At 45.3% G+C, this 20,571-nt stretch overlaps 1 protein-coding gene across 1 annotated transcript; it reads left to right on the plus strand.

Moving 5' to 3' along the window:
• Window positions 1–771: 771 nt before the first annotated feature.
• FUT4 (fucosyltransferase 4) lies at window positions 772–2,043 on the plus strand. Its single transcript, XM_009948435.2, has one exon. The coding sequence runs from the start codon at window positions 772–774 to the stop codon at window positions 2,041–2,043; it is 1,272 nt and encodes a 423-aa protein (XP_009946737.2).
• The last annotated feature ends 18,528 nt before the right edge of the window (window positions 2,044–20,571 follow it).

The following is a 20,571-nucleotide window of genomic DNA, read 5'->3' on the forward strand; positions in this document are numbered from 1 at the left end:
GGAGCTGGGCAGGGGGATGGACCTAGGGCCAGGGATGAGGTGCTCTGTGCCCGAACATCTCCTCCCATGATGTCCCAGAGGGGTGTGTCTGCTGCACTATAAAGGGGGGTGCAGGACCCTGTGGGAGCAGACAGCAGGCGGTGGGCACCACAGTCTGGTGATGTCTTGACAGATGCCAGCCTCAGCCTCTGCCACCCTCTCCATGGGTGGAGGAAGACTCCTTCACTCCACGCTGACCCTGGAGATGTGAGTGCTGGGGGAGACCCCAGATCCTGCCCCAGCCCCTCACCCCGTGCCCTGCCCCTGCCCGTGCTATCCAGCTCTGCCTGCCAGCCGAGGAGGGGGAGATGCCGGCTGGTCTTGCTGGAGGAGCCTGCGTGCAGCAGGGTCTCCTTCCTCTGCAGGGTGAGCTTGGATGCGTCGAGCCTTTTCCCACAGGCCCCGCTGGCCTCCATGGACTCCTTGGCCTCCTGTTCCCTGCCATTGCCCACAAGCTGCCTGCAGCCACCTCGGCGACCCCGCGGCTGCCACTGCCCACACGCTGCCCGCAGCGACCCCCGGGGCTGCCATGGCGGCACCTGCCGCACGGAGGGCAGGGGACGAGGCCTGAGAGCCCCGCCGGAGCCCGAACCGCTCTCCCGCGGGCGAGGCGCCGACGGTCCAGGGCGGGCGGGGCAGGCCGGCGCCCAGGGGCGGGCCGCGGCGATGGGCGGGCGGCCGCGGGGCCGAGAGGCGGCGGGGCCGCCGGCCGCCCGGGGAGGACGGGCCGGCATGGCCAGGAGGGGCGGTGGCACCGGCACCTCCCCGCCGCCGGGGCAGGGGGTGGGCGCTGAGAGGCGGCGGCGGCAGCAGCAGCCCCGGCCGCAGCATGCGCTGGTCGGCCCCGGCCCCGCGGCTGTCCCGCGGCGGCCGCGGAGCGCAGAGCGGCGGCAGCCGGCGGCCTGGATGGAGCCGGCCCCGCGCCGATGCCCCGCCGGGCGGCCCGTCTGCCCGCGGCGGTGGCGCCGGCGGATGCGCGGGCGGCGGTGGGCGCTGGCGGCCGGGCTGCTGGGCGCCGCCGCCGCCCTCGCCCTCTACGCCCGCCTGCCGGAGCCGGCGGTGGCGCCGCGGGCTGCGGCGGGGGGCCGGGGCGGCGGCGTGGTGAACGTGCTGCTGTGGTGGGAGCCGTTCGGCCGCCCGCGGCGCATGGCCGACTGCCGGCGGCGCTACAACATCACGGGCTGCCGCCTCAGCGCCGACCGGAGCCGCTACGGCGAGGCGCAGGCCGTGCTCTTCCACCACCGCGACCTTGCGCTGCACGGCGCCGAGGGGCTGCCCCGCGGGCCCCCCCCGCGGCCCCCGCGGCAGCTCTGGGTGTGGATGAACTTCGAGTCGCCCTCGCACTCGCCCGGCCTGCGGGGGCTCGCAGGCCTCTTCAACTGGACCATGTCCTACCGTCGGGACTCGGATGTCTTCGTGCCCTACGGGTACCTGTACGCCCCGCCGGCGCCCCGGCCCTTCGTCCTGCCCCGCAAGACGCGGCTGGTGGCCTGGGTCATCAGCAACTGGAACGAGGAGCATGCCCGGGTGCGCTACTACCGCCAGCTGCAGGAGCATCTCGCCATCGACGTCTACGGGGCGCGGGGGCTGGCGCTGGCCGAGGGCAGCGTGGTGGAGACCGTCTCGGCCTACAAGTTCTACCTGGCCTTCGAGAACTCCCAGCACACCGACTACATCACCGAGAAGCTCTGGAGAAACGCCTTCGCCGCCAGCGCCGTGCCCGTTGTCCTCGGACCCCGCAGGGCCAACTACGAGCGCTTCATCCCCCCTGACTCCTTCATCCATGTGGACGACTTCCCCAGCCCCCGGCTGCTGGCCACCTACCTGAAATTCCTCGATAAAAACAAACCCAACTACAGGAGGTATTTTGCCTGGAGGAAGAAGTATGAGGTCCACGTCACCTCTTTCTGGGATGAGCATTTCTGCAAGGTTTGCGAAGCCGTGAGGGCAGCAGGGAACCAAATCAAGACTGTACGAAATCTGGCCAGCTGGTTTGAAAGCTGATGTTCCTGGCGGGTGAAGCTTGCCTGGCCAGCCTGTGCCAGCAGCGGGCTGTGTCAAGGCATAGGGGAGCATGGGTCTCTCAGAGATCGTTAACCGAGGTAGCACACAGAAGGCTGTCATCAGTGAGAGAAGCACAGAGGTACAGGTAAACAAGCTGTGAAAGCCTACAAAAGGCAGATTCTTATTAAAGTGCAAAATTATGAAAGTACAAAGAAATATCAGGCAAGATGTTTCTTGAAGAGCAAAGTTAAATTTCTGGAAGTCATGCAGATCTGAAGCCTTTACAGTTGTGCACAGCTCAACATGAATAACTGACGCCAAGTTCTTCAGCTGTACAGCTGAAACCAATTTTGTCGGCTATGACAGCTTCCTGCTTTCTTCTGCTTACAGGGGATGCATGATCAGTGCTGGCTTTCTGTACTCCAAAGATGAAATTTAATATTTTTAACAGTGATTATTGTGTGTGTGAAAGCTATTTGCAGACAAATTCTGAGCCGCAAGTGTTGAACATAAGAATGTAATGATACAGTAGCACTTTTCAGCAATGTTTGAAATTGCAGCAGCCAACTGATAATGCTTTGAGCCAAATAATCATTCCATTTAGGAAAAAGTGTACGGAGGGGAATGACTGGATCCGAGCGGAGCAAAGAGCTGAGATGATGTAGAGTATTTCTTCCTCTGCCTACTGAAACCATAGGCACATTTATCCTGTATGAAAGAGGAGAAGAACTTTAAGTACAGGAAAAGACAGACTGTAGAAAAAAATTGGAACATTTCCACCCTCTCTTTATTCAGGAATTAGAAAATGTTTACAGGAATCTGCATGTTTTTCTCTGCAAAATTACTGCCATATAGGAAAAAGCAGGGAAAGGCTCAGAACTACAGGGGTTTTATTACTATATTGAATATGTACACAAAAAGGCTAACTTTTTTTCTCTAGTATCATTAGACAGTCCTGTTGTGTAGTTTTTAAAAATTCTGCCGGGTGACACACTACTTGGAATGCTGCTTTGCTGTGTATAAAATAATAATTGCTGACCCCATGCCCTCCCCAAACTCAAGTCCCAAATCACTGCCTTTCAAAAAGAAAAGTGCTGTAGAGAAGAAGATCTAAGCTGTTGGTAAAATACAGATTGTGGGAGGAAAGAATATGAAAAGGGAAATATTTACTATTTTTTTCCTTTGGTTTTGAGGGTGTTTTCCAGCTCAGTTTTTTAATCAATAAATAGCTTCCTAAGATAAAACTTCCATCTCTCAGTGCCCACCGGGAACATTTGCAGTAGTTATTCCCTTTCAGACTCTGCCATTTTGCTGGAGTCTTCCCAGCAGTCAGTGTATGGTTACTTTTTGGTTGTGTGTAATATTGCTTGGTGAAATCCAGAAGGAACCTGAATCCTCAGGAAGCTGGGCCCTCCCTGCCCTTTGCAAATGTAAGGTTTGGTGGCAAAAAGCGATAACCCACAACAGGCCTGCACGAATGATTAAGGGATTCGTCCAGCTGCTATTTAAGGAGCTGGATAATCCATGGAGTTACTCAGAGACTTCACTTGGAATAAAATCGTGGGCACAGAACAGGTGGGGAAAGAAGAAAGTCAGTTGTAAATAAAAGATGGGCATCAGAACAGGTGAGTTTACTGGCATTTGTGAGTCCTATTTAGGTTAGAAAAGGATTAGATTTGATTTGAGCAGTAAGGGATGTCAGGTAGGGGCTTTTAAGATTTATGAGCTGTCAGCCTACTGGAATGTATTTTAAGTTAGGGGTTCCCCATGATTAGGCAAGCATGTTACCAAGGATTATTGAAAAAAATCTAATAATAATGAAGGCCATTAATAATTTGCACAGAATTACCAGTTCAGATCTTGCAGGCTCCTATGTTTATTCCCTTCTGCTTTTGTGCAAGGAAGGATGGCTGAATGTCCTCTGTGAACCTTTCTGTTGTTAGTGCCAGAGTTGCTGTAGAAGTTTTATTGTGAGAGAAGACAGCCAATGCAGTGCGGTGTGTAGTAGGGATGGTCCCTGACACTGCAGTTGTGCTTGAACGGGTCTTAAGTGATTGTTTAAAGCAAAAGCCTGTTCTTCATGACATGCTTATCTGTTTCTCTGCCAGTGGTTACTACTCCCATAAAACTGGTTTTGATAATTTTAAAAATCTAATTTAAGTACAGCATTAACAGTAATAGCTACATGTCATGATGATGGAATCTGTCTCCCTTTGAATTAGCCTTTTTTTTTTCTGTTCAGTTTTTATCACAGTTCCTGAAAATGTGTACAAAAACCCGATCTTAAAAGTGGTTGACTAATACTTAAGATGGCACCACTTTTTATCAGTGTGCTGAAACCAGTGCAGTTTTCTCAGTCCTTCTAAATTTTTTAGTGTTTTCTGAAAGTTTCCAGGCACACAGTTCTTCTGTGTAGCCGTTAGTAACGCCGTAGGCAGAACATCAGGCTGCAGGAGCATGGGAATTTTGAAGATTGCAAATGATACTCTTTTTCTCAGCGTCTCTAAGAAAAGCAGTAGAAATCTTTGATGAACTACGGTTTTGTAAAATTCAGAAAAGAGCTATGCAATAATTAAAGCAGCGTGTTTGAATAAGGTAATCACAGTTGGGCTGCATTTGTAAGTTATGCATTGAGTATTTTCAATTGTATAATGAAAGCTGCTGTCTGTGATAATTATTGCAGAGCGTTTGGTGTTGGGAGAAAAGAAGCCTTTTCTAGAGTCATCGTTCTTGTGTGAGCGTTGCACGCTTTTCCCTTTAGATTTGGGAGGAAATTCCGCCCTGGTCTACAGCTGCTGAAGTCAGTAATACAGCATCTCTAGAAATCCACTTTGGGTTTCGGCTCATCCGCTGCACCAGCTAATGGTTAGTGTGCCATTATAAGCTAAGGACTGGCTTTTGTAATTCGCTCTGTAGAGTTCAAGTTCAATGATGAATGAAAAGTTTGCCTGAGCAAACTGGGTTGTAGACTTGGTACCAGACTCCACAAGGTATTGCAGGTGATGTATATAATCCATCTGTAAAAAATAAGCAAAGTTATTTTCTATTTTAAGTAGAAAAGTCTTTTTGAGTACATTTTGAAAAAGTATTTTATTCCGTGCCTTAAAATATTGGGGTGGAGGGAGAGAAAGGAAAATCATTATCTTCTGTTTTTTATAAGAAGAAATAATATTACTTTTTGATTATGGTGTAAATGGAATAGAGAATTATGTGATCCTTTAAGTTACATATTGTATCTCAGGGAGTTTTATACTGTAAAGTCTCTTAATCTTCATAGAATAAAGTAACTTTGTATTAATTATTTAGATTGACAATAAAATTAAAGAAGTAGCACAAAATGACCCTTTTTTTTTTTTTATTTCATCGTCTGTGTTGTGAAAGCTGTAGAAAACTGCTTTTTAAAGAGAATTAATTTCTTTTCATGTTTGTTTAATCAAGAGAAGTGGCTGATTGTTCTCAAAGTAGTCAGACTGTCTGAGGTTAGAAACGAAACCTGGTTGTGCCAGGAGAAAAATATTTTTGTAGGAGACGCTGTGCTGGGTTATTTTCCGTATGAAAAGGAGCATTTATTGAAGTTGGATGTCTGCTGAAAAAATGTCCTTTCAAACAAAACCAAAACCCAAACTTTCTCTTGACCTACAGAGAATTTGAATGTGGCTGTATTCTCCCCCCTCCAACCCCCCACCCCGCTTTAAATTTCAAAATTAAATTGAGATTTTTGTTTGCTTTGGTATTCGGCACGTAGTGCTGCAGCGACCTTTTAAACTGCTTTTTTTGTGCTTGTTCGTTGTTGTCTTCAACTGAGCAACAAAGGACAAAGGGCCCAAAGCTCTTTTCCCGAAGCATTTGTTAACACCGACTGCAGCACAGGCGATGGCTCACCTCTCTTTTCTGATCTTCTGTACTGCTTGGTGCATAGCACAGAGGAATTTCAGCATTTCTGAAACTTCCTGCCCATCCAGGATGGGGTAAGTGCTACAGTCCTCGTGTCCCCGCCCCCCCATCAGGTGATTGAGGTGTCCCCATCATATCTAACTTTTCTAAATTGACTGCTTGTTTGCTTGTGCCTGAGAGGGGAAACTTTTTTTGCTGGTTTTCCAGATGTGATTGAACTCTGGGTTGGGGAAACTGGTGGAAATATTTTTCTGCCAAACGTTGGATACCATTTGCTCAAGCTTGTTTGGGGACTGTTAAGAAGTGAGTTACGCCTGCCTAAACTCACTTGCACAGCTGTCTATCCAACAGTCATATAAAATGGTATTTGTTTTAAATGTGTAAACATTTCTTTGTAGGCAGCACAGAGCTGACTCAATCTGAAATCTGTTGACGAGAACACAATGAATTAACATGGATTTAAGTGGTATTTAACTAAAGATAAATCAGGATCCAAGTATAAAAGCCTATTTCTAATCAGTAAAAAAAGTCATTATTTGAATAACTCGGGTGTCGCTTGTGACCAACTCAGTTTAACAATTATGTTCTGTATAATTCTGTACTTTCTTCTGTATGGTCAGTTTAAAAACAAGACTTGAGGCCAGAGTATATATGTCTGCTCCACGGTCTGCAGATGTTTTGCTTTATAATCTTTAGCTAATTACTTAAGCCTGAATTTGACACAGTGGTGGCTATTCCCGAGAGTCTCACTCCAAAAGATATCTGAGAGGAATAAGACAAAGACTGTTTTTCAGGAGTGCTCTGAGAGCTGCAGGGATTTGGCACTGCTGGCAGTAAGGCGCTCGGTGTGTTCAGGAAACATCCTGAACCTACAAGGTCCTTTTAATTGGAAAATTTTCTCTTGAGGAGTAAATACTTCTCTAAAGTCCTTCAGTGATTTTGGGTCCTTGGAATTATAATTGCATGGGTTTAAATTTTGGAGAGTTAAAGTTGGACTTTACATCAGTACCACTCAATATTTTAATATTCTTTTAGTAACTGTCAAAAGATGGTCCAAAATTTGAAACTTGCATTTCTCTCTATTTATTAAACCGTCTTTTGAAGTTAATCAGCCCACGGGTTGGCTGTATGCATTATGGAAGACAGTTCTGTATTTGCATCCTCAAATTTGCCACTGGTGTGAAAGACACTCAAGGTATTTTGGATGATGGGAAGCTCAGTCCCAGAGCACTAGCAATGCCCAAGCTGTGCTGTACTATGGGCTCCGAGATCCTGATCACAAGAGTGCCTGTGACTGGAAATTGGCCATCTTGTTCAGGAGCAGAAGACAGAAAGATGATTGCAAACAGAAAGCACAGATTAATGGCTTGTGAATATATTTTAGTGCATTCGTGATGCTGCCAAATAGCTTTGTGCAGTGTTAAAGATGATTGATTTATTTGAAGCAAGCACAACAGGACTACCTGAAGTATAGAAAAATAATTGTCCTAAAGGCAAAGTTGGATTTAAAATGGAAAAATTATACTGAAATTAGAAAAAAAAAAAAAAAAAGGCTTCAAATTGCAGGAAACCATGGATATATGCTTTAAATTCCTAACTGTGAAGAAAGATAATTTTCTTGGAAATGCTGACTCTAGCCCCAATTAAAAACATAGGTTCAGAGTCGTGTTTGTGCTCATGCTCACATCTGTTTCTGAATAGGAATGGCCTCCTGAGATTAAGGCAGAGTTCTGAATGTTTTTATTTCCCTTCCCGTCCCAAACCTACATTTTGCTTGGCTTAGTGCTAGTTTCCCTTCTCTATCATTCACGTGTTGCTCCTCAAATGTGCACAGCCCTGCGGCTCTGATGGCTTCTCGCCTTGGAGAAGCAGAGCTAAGAAGAGAAAAGTTAATGTGGATGTTTGCTGAGAATTTTGGTTGGATTTTGCAGTAGTCCTACGGTAAATGCAAGCAAGCAGTGGAGGCTGAAAACAAAAGAGAGAAGTATGTTTTATGGTAGTATTTTGTCCAAGACCCCAGCCTGGAGCGAAGCATCTCATCAGGTTTTAAGGCTGAGACTGTGCTGGGAGTTTCGTATTTATTGGTGAAGATTATTTTATGAGGTACCCCTGAAGATTCCCACTGCTATATTATCTGAGATTCACAGGATTGTAGAGATGGACTATGAACACAAAGACTTCATTATGTCTGCGTTGTGAAAAAAATGAGTTAATTAGAGCAGAGTTTGTGCGGGTTCAGGCTCTGATAAAGCACCGTCAGGCATGTTAATGAAAAAACACAGGTTCACCACCCTGTCTGTTGCAGTAACTGTGGTGCAGAATGTTTCTGCGCTGGATCTATGGAGAACAGCTAAAGCCTGCACGATGCTGAATTACTCTTCCTCCTATTTCAGAGTGATGTTTTGTTCCATTGTGCTGCCATTAAAACCTGCTAAAAACCTAGATTTTATTCTTGAATACAGATATTAAATGTATTCTACCATTTTACAAAAGTAATTTCAAAATGTAACAAAAATTAAAAAAATATATTTCACTGGTATATTCCGGGAAAAAGAAGTTGTGGATTTATAGCACTGAGCTAAAAAACAGGAGGTTTTTGCTGTAGAAGTTTCCGCTGTACTGTGGACAAGTTATTTGTGAATATAGGGCTGGTCTGAAGCCCTGGGTCCTGCCTTCTGCAGAATTCACTTTAGGTCCTCTGGGAGTGATCCTCACTTTTGCAGAGCACATTTGATTGATGTCCAGAGACACTCCAGGCATACACAAACTTCAGCCAGCTGCGTGCATCCTGGCCTTTATCTGCCTGTTTCTGCCTCTGCCCTGCAAGGCTACCACCAACTCCTCTGTCTCTTCTCTTATAACCTTCTGTCCCTTTCCCATCCTTGTTCTGGAGGATGCATAAACACTGCAGGAGGGTGAAGATGGAAATATCTATGAGAGCCAGCGTGTGTGTGAGCTGGAGAATTGGGCGGGGAGAAATGTAATGAAATACAACAAGGGCAAGTGTAGAGTCTTGCATCTGGGAAAGAACAACACCATGGACCAGTACAGGTTGGGGACTGAGCTGTTAGAGAGTAGCATAGGGGCAAGGGACCTGGGGGTCCTGGTGGACAGCAGGATGACCTTGAGCCAGCCATGTGCCCTCATGGCCAAGAAGGCCAATGGCATCCTGGGGTGGATTAGAAGGGGGGTGGTCAGGAGGTCGAGAGAGGTTCTCCTCCCCCTCTCCTCTGGCCTGGTGAGACCCCATCTGGAACAGTGTGTCCAGTTCTGGGCCCCTCAGTTCCAGAAGGACAGGGAACTGCTTGAGAGAGTCCAGCGCAGAGCCACAAAGGTGATGAAGGGGGTGGAACATCTCCCTTATGATGGAAGGCTGAGGGAGCTGGGTCTCTTCAGCTTGGAGGAGACTGAGGGGTGACCTCATTGATGTTTATAAATACAGAAAGGGTGAGCGTCAGGAGGATGGAGCCAGGCTCTTCTCGGTGATGGCAAATGATAGGACAAGGGGCAACGGGTGCAAGCTGGAGCACAGGAGGTTCCAGACAAACATAAGGAAAAACTTTCACTGTGAGGGTGTCAGAGCCCTGGAACAGGCTGCCCAGAGAGGTTGTGGAGTCTCCTTCTCTGGAGACATTCAAAACCTGCCTGGACGCGTTCCTGTGTGATCTACTCTAGGTGCTCCTGCTGTGTCAGGGGGGTTGGACTAGATGATCTTTCGAGGTCCCTTCCAACCCCTAACATTCTGTGATTCTGTGATTCTGTGTGATTCAAGAGAGAGCTAGAGCATGCAGCAGGTTAATGAAGGGAAAGAGGGAGAGAAAGCCTCCTAATCACACTTCCCAACATACAACCTTCTTAAACCTTTGGAAGAAAGATGACTGAAGGCAAGAGAAGGCACAGGCAGTCCTTTTTCACACCTGAAGAATTTCTGGTTTATCTGGGATCATTGTAGGAGAGGAGAGAAAATGCACCCCCTCTCCAGCCTCTTGTAGGCTAAGGTCGCCTCTGGTGAAATACAACTGCCCCGTGGAATATGAGAATATGGAAAATGTCAGAGAAGCACTAGCCCAACTAAAACTATGGCTACTTGTCAGAAGGTAAGGTGCTTATGGCTCCACTTAACATTAGTAGGAGTTTTGAGTCTGTTGTCATTGGAAACAGGGTTTCACTCAGCTTGTATCTGCCCTTAGTAATGGATAAAATTAATCACTAGAAATTATGCTTTGTCCAGAAGATAAAAAGTGAGGATTCTGTTGAGTTCTTGTCAAGTTATTAAGGTAACTTAATCCTACAAATTATGACTGTTTTCTTTCTTTTTGTCCTCAGTACTGAATATTCACTTTTCAATCAAATACCTGTTATATCTCGTAAAACCTGCTAAAAGGAGAGGACTAGGATAGCTGTGCTTGGCACAGGAAGATGCAGGTTGAGTATCAGGAGCAAAAGAAAGGCAGCAATTCACATCAGTAGAACTAGAAAAGGAGAGGTTAGCCAGGGCAGGGGTAGCAACTGAAATGTTCACTTGGAGAGCCCAAATTAATACGAAAAAAACCTAAGAGTCTATTTTGTTTCTTTTGTTTTATTTCCGTATTAAACCTAGAGGGAAAGATGCTTCCTGGAACTTCATTGACTCTAGCAGTCACTTTGTGGGTAATATCTCTCACAGGAGATATTTTTCTGCTTCGGAGTTTATGAATAACTAGAGATACAAGGTCAAGCTCTCAGCTAATGGGAACCAGCATGCCCACCTTTACCTCCTGAGGTGCTTCCTTTCATTCTTGGAATATCATGTGCTTGTATTACATCACGTTCTGTATTCTGAAGACACAAGACAATTACTTGTGTCTTCAGAAAGCCACATTAATGAAATAACTTTAGGTTTATAGAACATAGAATTCCTTTGGTTTTGGTATTTAGTTTTCCTTTCAGATTTTTTGCCTGAATTTGTGTTTTAGTTTGTCATTACAGTTCAGTAATTTCTGTTTCTACTAATCACAGAATCACAGAATGGCAGGGGTTGGAAGGGACCCCTGGTGATCATCTAGTCCAACCCTTATGCTAAATCAGGTTCACCTACAGCAGGTTGCACAGGATCATGTCCAGGAGGGTTTTGAATATCTCCAGGGAAGGAGACAAGAACTAGAAGAAAGAGACAAGAATAATTAGAAAGTTATTAAAGTGAGGAGTCACCCACAAGAGCTGATGAGTTATTAGTAAACGATTTTTTTTCTGTGCCTACCGATACAGAGGAGAGGAAACCTGTCCTCCTGCTCAGAGTCAAGGAGTGAGGAAGACCCACGTTCTTATTATAGCTCTGCTTCATGGTGGGTTGCAGATCACTGAGAAGCAATAGTGGGATACCATTAACAACTGGTTTGTCAGGAGTGGTTCAAAGTCCAATGCACACCCCAAAACTCTGTCTCATTCAAGTTGCTGATGAATCCTGCCCAGGCCTTGCAGCAATGTTGTATAGGGCTTCAGGGACGTACCCTGTGCCTGCTGTCTACTGGATGGCAGCATTGGGGCAGGTGGGACAGATGGGAAAATTCTGGTCCATGTTTCTGTCTGGATGGGCAGATGCTGAAGCTTAGGGCATCTTCTGTCCCTTCTGGTCCACTGGCATAGGTTGGTCTGGAGCATGCCCAAAGGGCACCATCACTGCAGGTAGTATGAATGAGTGGCAGACCTGGCCTTGACTCCATGTATGAGATGGAGATGATAAACAAATGTCACCAAAGATTTTCTTTTTTTTTCAAGCTGCTAAAGTACTTTGAACCCCATTGCCTAAAGAATTTGAGGAATGCAAGGAACTTCACAACAAAACACAAGAGGAGACCCTTTTGGTCACAAACACAGACTTTTCCATAGCCTCAGAGTGTTCCCATGCCTAAAACCTGCAGAAACAAGACAGAAAATCCCCATAAGCTTTTTCCTATGTGCAGCAGCCAGAAGAGAGCAGGAGAAAGCAATGACATCTCCAAGGTTGTAAAAGAAATGTGGTAGATGAAAAGCTTGCGGGAGGCTGACTAGCAGCCCTGGTGACCTGACCAGGGCAGGGGCTGGTGGGCGGGGGGGGCTGTGTGTCTTTCCTTTTGATCTCATATCTGGGATTTATTTTACCCTGAACATACAAGCGAGATGTATGACCCACTCAGCTGCTAGGTTGGGTATCATCAGTAGGACCATCAGGGCACTGAACAAGTTAAGGTTCATCTTCAGTGTTTCAGAAGAAGGATGAATCTCAATCCTCCCTTTCCTAGATGCATCAGGCACAGAAGCATAGGCCACTTTCCTCTCGCTAGTTACTGACTTGTGACATATTGTGGGAAAAAAAATTCTCTTCCCAACATTGCCTCAAGGGATAGCCAGTGGTCTTACAGCTTCACAAGCTCTCAACAACTGTCTGACCTCTCCAGCTGGCTAAGCTATGGACTCTTTCAACAGTGTCAGCTGGCTGTGGGACAGCTAGACTTGCTATTTAGGCCATTGATTAGACTTTTTACAGTTTAAAATGTTTTCTGTCTTCCTATTGCTCTAGTGATTGATGTGTCTCCCTCTGCGCTTACCTGTTACATTTCTGCTGTGGGCCATCTTGCACATCTTGCCCTCATTTCCCTCTTAATGGACTGCTCACTAGCTCAGCTGCTGGGGGAGGTTAGTCTGGTGGGTTGTGATACTCCATGGAAAAGTAACATCAGGTACGTTATGTGATTTTCTATTTTGGTGGCCTTTGGGGATTGTGGATAGCCAGGCTGGGGGGTTATCAAGTGACTGGAAGGAGAAGGAAAGTGAAATGAAGAACTGAGTGATGTATCTTCTTGCCTTAGCCACAGCTAATCACACCCAAAGAACAGAAGAGCTTCTAAGAGGCAAGTGTCCGTAAAACGGCAAATTGAAGAATCTCTCCATATTTGCACATTAAGTTCCCCGTGACAGTAGCAGAAATGGGGGTGGAGAAATCTCTCTTTCTTTTTTCTGAACACCTGCTTCTCTGCAAATTTAGGTTCAATCCTTGACTGCTTCAGAGCACTCCCTCATCTTGTGCCTCTTCCCATAACTTGTTCACCTGCTTGATCCTGCTTAACTGCAAGGGGATCTGGACTGTCATAACCTGCCCTTGAGGCCATCCACTTTTCTAGCAGATGCGTAGGGCCTGGAGGGGGCAGTGAGCTCTGTGGGAGCACTGACAGCTCAGATCTTGTGCTCACATCTACCTAGGGGGTGCAGAGACAGACCTGAACCCTGTGAGTTGCCTGCTCCTCCCAGGCATCCATATGCCCCTGCATCTTGCATATCTTGTCTAAATATGTGAGCAGTGTTACTTGTGGGTACACAGGCTCTGCGCGGAAAAGCACTGAGTACAACGGCAGATGATATCTTGGCCCCACATCCTTATTCCAGCCAACAAGTCAAACCCACAAATTAGCACAGATATCTCTAGATACACGCTTTATGTTATCTCAGAAAGACTCTATCATTTATGTCATCTCCTGTTTGCTTGCTCATGAATGGCCTCATTTATTTTACAAAGGCTACTTTAAGAAGGCAGAGTGTTATATTGGCTGAAGAGAAAGTAGTTTGCTTTTTTTCCTGATGTTAACTGCTAGAGTATGTGCAGGCTGCCAAAAAAAATACCTGTCTGCTTGGGATATTGGCCAGCCACGTGCTGCTTGTGTTGTTGGGTCAACGTACATGTATCCCATGGATTTCACAAGTGATTTTGGAGTATATAGAGCGTCTTCAGCTCTTGTGGAAATTCCTGCTTATTATCAGTCTATACCACACTATATGCTAGGAAGCTGGTGATTTGAGCAAAACTTTTGAAAATATGTCATGTCCATCTCTCTTGATGTAGATTGGGTTCAGTGTTTTAAAACATGCTGGGAGAGCACAATTTCTGCATAGTGTACTACGCTCTGCTGCTTCTGCGTATCTGGAATGGTCTAGCAGCTTTAAGGCTGCCACAAAAATATGTGCAAATGAGCAAAGAAACAGAACATATTTCATCAGTTCAGATGAAACTGTCCTTCTTCGACCCTTAGGTTAAAACTTAAGGATGAAAAGGATAATTTCAAATGGTTTATCTGAAGTTACATAAATAAAAGGCAACTTTGGGACTGGGAACATGCTGTCTTGTGTTCAAGTGATTCTACTGTTACTTCCACTTAGAAGTTTGAATCTGACCCTTTCATCTTCAAGACAGACTGGAGCCCATATGCTAAGGCAGGGCTTGCTTGACAGAAGACAAGTGAGAAGTGGACAGTGAATTTCATGACTGCCCTGTGATTACCCTTTACTGGTCATCACTTTTTAGGCTGGATGGCAGGTCCGTCTCTGGCAAGGTGGAGGTTTTGAGGTTTTCTGCTTGCAAGCTCATGTTTGGTGCAAGCTTTTCAGGTGAAACCAGAGATCCTAACCAGTGCTTATTTATTTACAGATTTAATGTGTCGTATGGATGCATATGTTGATTCCCTTACTTGCTTACCTGCAGGCTTTAGTTTGAAGTTTGTTATGAAAGAGCAACATGGATATAGTTTCTACATTTTGCAAATATGTGAGTTTGCTGCAAGATGCTTCGACATCAAAGATCCCACAGGCAAAGCAGACTGCTATACCATTAAGACTTGGACCCAGAAGGACTTGGGCATTTCATTTGGTACTGAAGTTAAACCTGATTTGCACATCTGTAGAAATCTGTATTTAGATTGGAAGCACCTGCTTCATCTCCTGGCTCCATGCATCCCTACTGAGTTCGCTAGGGTGTTCTTAGGAAGACTGAAGTCCTCCCTTGGACTTGCAATCTAGATATACCTATGCACATGTAAATGCTGAAGAAATATGGCCTGGGTGACTGATAGTCCATAACAGAGCAAAAATTATCTGGTTGGTTGTCCAGAGCCTAAATCTGGCCCAAGATCTCACCACAAGGGAACACTGTCTTTGTTCTCATGGAGGGGCCTGACCACATTGTGCCTCCTGGAATCATCTTGTTTCTCAGGTGTTTACATTATATTAAATCATTCTTTACTGATCCTTCTGAAATGCTACTGCTGGATCAAAGGAAAAGTATGCATTTGTTTTGGTGGCATCTCACCCGTCTGGTTTTACCAGAGCAGGATAAGAAACATCAGTGAGGCACTCTATTTAATTTCCAGGGCTGCCAATCATCCAATTTTACAGGTACTTCTCCATTCTGCTAAAAGAAAATAAGTTCAATTATGTCTCAGGTTACTTGGTTTGTATGATGAAAACTCAGCATTAGCATTAAGCTAAAAGAATGTATGGCTTTAGTGAAAATGTCACAGAAATTTATATTTGCTTCATCCTCCTCGAAGTCTGATATGAAACATGGGAGAGGTATCTGAGGGTTTTCAAAGTCCTGTGACTAGCCATGACATCTTTCCTGATCTTGACTCTTAGGACCATATTCTAGCTTTACATTGGCTCCTCAAAGCACAATTTTTGCTATGTGCTTGTTGTTGATAATAACAGGAATTTGTTTTCTTCAAACCATGAGCGTATATGGACATGCTCTCTACACACAGGTGGTGCAGAAGGGGACACCATCTTCTTGAAACTACTTCGTTTGATCCTTGGACTAATTCCAGCTGCCCAATGGAGTGGAAAGAGCTTCATCTGTGTCTCCTGCCCTTCCCAGTGCAACAAGGTGGATCTGCTTGCTGCCTCCCTGGGTGTGACAAACTCCTTGGGAACTCACAGGATCCAGGTGTGATCCCCTCTCTATGCCAGTTACACATTTTTTTCCACTCTTGTCTTATGATAACAGCTCTCAAACTAGTCTCTACAGTTTATATAAGACAGTCTTTTTTTGTCCTTTTGTTCTGCTGGTGAAAGTGCTGGGAACTATGGCTTTTGTTCAAGTGTCCTGGTATTCTGGGATACAGATTCACCGTAATTTGCGTGAGAAGTGCCTCATCATCAGCCAGTAACCTAGCCATCATTCTTATCCCAAGCCAGATTGAGGTAGAATGCAAGTCAAGTACCTATTAATTTAAAACATCCTTTAAGGCATTTAAGGCAGCTTATACATTCAAGTCAAAAAGCACAGAAGAGCAGCGTAGAAGGGAAGCCAGCTGTACAGTGAGTCTCCTGTAAAGAATAATCCAGGAGGCACAAGTAGATTTCATCTTTTTCTGAAGTCTTACATATTTCTGACTCGTTGGAAGTCATTCTTGTCTGACTTTCCCAGAGATAGCAGTGCTAGTTTCTAGGACAGATACCTTCCCTACACTTAACATCCTCCTTCAGTCGGTGACCCAGCGTGTGAATTGCAGTGGGGAGGGTCTCCACTCAGCCTTACACTGCAGATCTGTGTGCATGCTCATAACTCTCCTTCACACAAAACTGTACTCGAAATAGATAGATGTAGCTTATGATCTGTTCTTGTCTGAGCTCAGAGATGGTAGTAATTAATGGTGGTGGGGTGCTGGTGGGTTTGGGAGAGCTGGCTCCTTCCACCCCTAGGAACACCACAGTGGAATAAGTCAGGACCTGCCCAGACCATTCCCTGCTCTTATTTTCCCCTCACTTTGATAGCAGTGAGAGGCAAAGGACCTCTCTGTTTGTAAATGGACCTAATATTAACCTTGTTTCCTAGGGGGATTGTGAGATATTTTCCCCTATTAATAAAGTGCTTTGAGATCTACAAAGAAAAAGCTACTGCAGTAGTATGAAGGAGCTGATGCTAGAGACTAAAGGAGTGCATGGCAGTCAAAAAAAGAGAAAAGTGTGCTGTATTAAAGCAGCCTGGATCTGTGACCTCTGCCGGGATAAATCATATGCATCTTTGCTAAGCTGAGGCTCTGGCAGCAGTTGTCAATTCTACCGTGGCAGCACAGTGCATGCTACCATCTTCATCCCCATCCCTTGCATTTTGCCTTTGAGAGGAACCTTATGGCACGATGGAGATGGGAACATCACTTCCCTGTAAGTTTGATCTGGTTCAATCAAAGGTGTCTGTTCACCCAAGTCTCACCAAAGCACAAGGGAAATCTCTCCAGAGACTTTCTTGGTGTATCACCCTACGTGTAAGTGTTGTATTTGCCTACATGGCTACAGAAATTATCGCAGGGGACACAGCAATAGGACTGCTCCAGTACTAACCAGAGTGACTGCACTGACGTGGTGTTTGTTCTTAAAGCAGCAGAAAGTGAAATAAGGTCAAACTGTTCTTTCCATGTGCACTGTTTACATTGTATTAATTTAGTAATATGTTTAGGTACTCCTGGTGCTTTGCATTTCTGATCTTTGCAATCGCACAAGTTACAGCACAAACAGAACAGGGTCTGCAGGAAATAATACCGTGTTGTGTGCCTTTGTTTGCAGTGAGCATGGCCTCGTGGACTGCATTTCAGATGGGTCTACAATATAAGAACCTTGGCTGTGTTGAGGACAGGTACTGCAGAATAAAAACAGTAAAACCACTTGCTCTCCTATTTTCTGGTGGCATGTCCTACAAAGGACATGGGGCAAGGTATTTTAGGTAAACTTTGAAGCAGATGAAAAATATAGTCAAAGTACTTAACATTACAGATACCGTATTGTGGGATTTTGGTCTGTAAAATAATCTCTGCCTTGCCTTTAAATGCAGCTTTTCTTCAATACCTCAAATTGAAGAGCAATATATGTCAGCATAGGTACTTAGGAAAATCTTAGGGAATTTTCCTTCAAACTAATGAAGCAAAGAGACTCAAAGTGCCAGAGAAGCCCGTAGCCCCAGAACAGAAGACAGATTTCTATTCGTCACCACTTAGATACACCTTGTATAAAGAAGAGGTGTCAGTTGGTCATGTCTCATCATGTTCTGATTTTCAGGGGACACACAAAGACTTTTAATGACCTGATGTTCTACCCATCATCAGCTATGTTTCATTTGCCACCCCAGGGACACGCTCTGGCAATGGAGAATGTATTTATGCCTGCACGCAGCAAAACGCGTACGATCTCGGGGGCCATGGGGAAGAGGAGGTGCTGGATCACAACAGCAGGCTTTTGCCTCTTCCAGCAAACAGTGATGCAGTCAGCTGCTGGTGGCAGTCGTCATCATCCATCCTTGGCCAGGCTACTACATATTTTGGGTAAAATGAAGTGATTTCCTTCATCTGTGAAGATGGTGTTCACTGTTCTCTTCAAAGTTTAATAGAGAATTAATTTGCTCTCACATGTATCGGTATCCAGAGTGAAAACTCAAAACAATGGGCTAAAGTGAACAGAAGAAACTTGACCTACAAAGAACACTTTCCTTAATCCTTAGCCCAACTTTGGAGATAAAAGTGCCCTGAAGTGTAATACCTGTATTAGCTAATGGAACTCACTGCTCGCAGTGTCCTTCTTTTGTAGGAAGGGTGGGCTTCTAGCTCAAAAACTACTACCAATTTTAAATAAGACAATATTGAACAAGAAGAATCACAGGCTCTTTGGTAGACCATACCAGGTCCCAAAGACCATTCTGGATCAGCATCTTGGATTTTATCCATGACTTGAAATGCTCAGTGTCTACTAGAACAGAGGGGTCAAAGACACAGGTGAAATTCAATTACAGAAGTGAAATTCAGACCCATGGGATCACCTTGGAAAAAGTTTGGACACCACCCTAAATCTCAGTTGACCTGGTTTTCATGCTGTTGGCTTTATTTGAAAGCAGTTTTCTGGCCTGGCTATGTATTACCTTCTGTGATCCAGTCCTAATGTAAGATAAGAACAGATAACCGAGACAAAGCCTGCATAGGAAAAGGCACAGTTGGAAAAGGCACTCCTCTTTCTCCAGGAGGTGGTCAGGCTATTGTAACACTTCTGGGTTTTTATGTGCTTACATTACAATCGGCAGCTGAGGCCCATCAGTCAGGTATACGGATATAATTGTCACTTCTGGTTCTGGTTCCTTTCCAGAAATGAGGTAGGTTATCTCAGTCCTCACTGCGCCAAGGCATTGCCAGATGGCTCTTACCCAAGGCCAGGAATCACCTGAACACTGAATCCTTTGTTCCACTGCCCTTCCTTGGGTCAGACAACGAGCAAATAATCAGATCGCTGTTCACTGACAACCTGTTTTCCTTAGAACATGCCCAAAGAGACTGAGATCAAAAGGTTTGACAACGGTTTTGGGGGTTTTTTTGGCCAAATCTTCATCTAGCCTTCAATATTTTTGGTGTAATTAAAGTGCTAAGCTCCTAAACAGAGACAACCATACACACAGTTTACTGCATGAGCATTTTATTCTAAATAGAATGTAGTCCATGGATAGATACACAGAAATATTGATTTCCTTTGTTTGGAAAACACTTTAGTTTGCTTGTGGACTAGTAGCAGAATTGCTTTTCTTCTCACTGTCACACCGGTGAGGACAGCTGGAGCATGCGTGCTCTTGGAAACTGAATGGTTCCTATTAAAAGCCAAACAATATGGCACATTTCTTCTGTGGGTATCAATAAATGCACTTTACTTGCTTATCAGTTCTCTAACAGTCTAGCTGTGCTGTGGTTTAACCTGGCAGGCAGCTAAACACCTCACAGCCATTCGCTCCCTCCCCCCCAGTGCAATGTGGGAGAGAATTGGAAAAAAGGTAGAAATCATGGGTTGTGATAAACACAGTTTGACAGGACAGAAAAGGAAGGGAAAATAATAATAATAATGCTAAAAGAATATACAGAAGAGGTGATGCACAATGCAATTGCTTACCACCAGCTGACTAATGCCCAGCCAGTCCCCAAGCAGCAGGCTCCCCCCCAGCCAACTCCCCCCAGTTTTATTGTTCAGCATGGCTTCATACAGTACGGAATACCCCTTTGGCCAGCTGGGGTCAGCTGTCCTGGCTGGGTCCCCTCCCAGTTCTTGTGCACCCCCAGCCTCCTTGCTGGCAAGGCAGCATGAGAAGCTGAAAAGTCCTTGACTTAGTATAAGCACTGCTCAGCAGCTAGAAAATCAGTGTGTTATTGACATTCTCATCCTAAATCTGAAACACAGCACTGTACCATAAAGAAAAATTAACTCTATCCCAGCCAAAACCAAGACAAGCTGGTATCTTGTACTTTGAAACTGTTTGTTTTATTTGCATGTTAAGAGTTATAAAAAGAGCGAAGGACACATCTAGGCTGCCTGTGTCTCACCTCTGTTAACCACATGATTGCATGTGTCAAACAAGAAGCCATCCAGACTTCCTGAAACCTAAAATAAGAAAAAAAAATGTCATTTTTAACAGCAGTCTTTCATTATTGAGCTCAGCTTGTTCAGTTGTCTTTAAAAGTCCAACCACAGAGATGAGTACGGTGACAGGCTGTGGGTGTTATCAGGTCTGAGTCATTTTGGTTTCAGGAGGTGAGCAACTGACTTCCAATGTCAGATTGTAAAATCCGCTCTGCTAGCACCTGCCAGAGCTGCTGCTGGAGCATGTTCCCTGCCATAACTGTACCAAGATGGCTCAGAGATCTCAGATTTCAGGCATTTCAGACTCAGCAGAAAACAGCTCAAGCTCAGTCCCCTAACCTGCACGCCGTTAGTATGAAGTATGGGATCTGGAGTTTTGTGCAGCACAATGATGCTACACAATACTGTGGTCCAGCCCAGTGTCTTGTGTGCCTACAAGTGTATCTGTGGGAGCCTGTGGAGGGAGAGTCC

This window comes from Leptosomus discolor, chromosome 1 (assembly GCF_034619465.1).
Source record: "Leptosomus discolor isolate bLepDis1 chromosome 1, bLepDis1.hap2, whole genome shotgun sequence".
NCBI classification, from domain to species: Eukaryota; Metazoa; Chordata; class Aves; order Leptosomiformes; family Leptosomidae; genus Leptosomus; species Leptosomus discolor.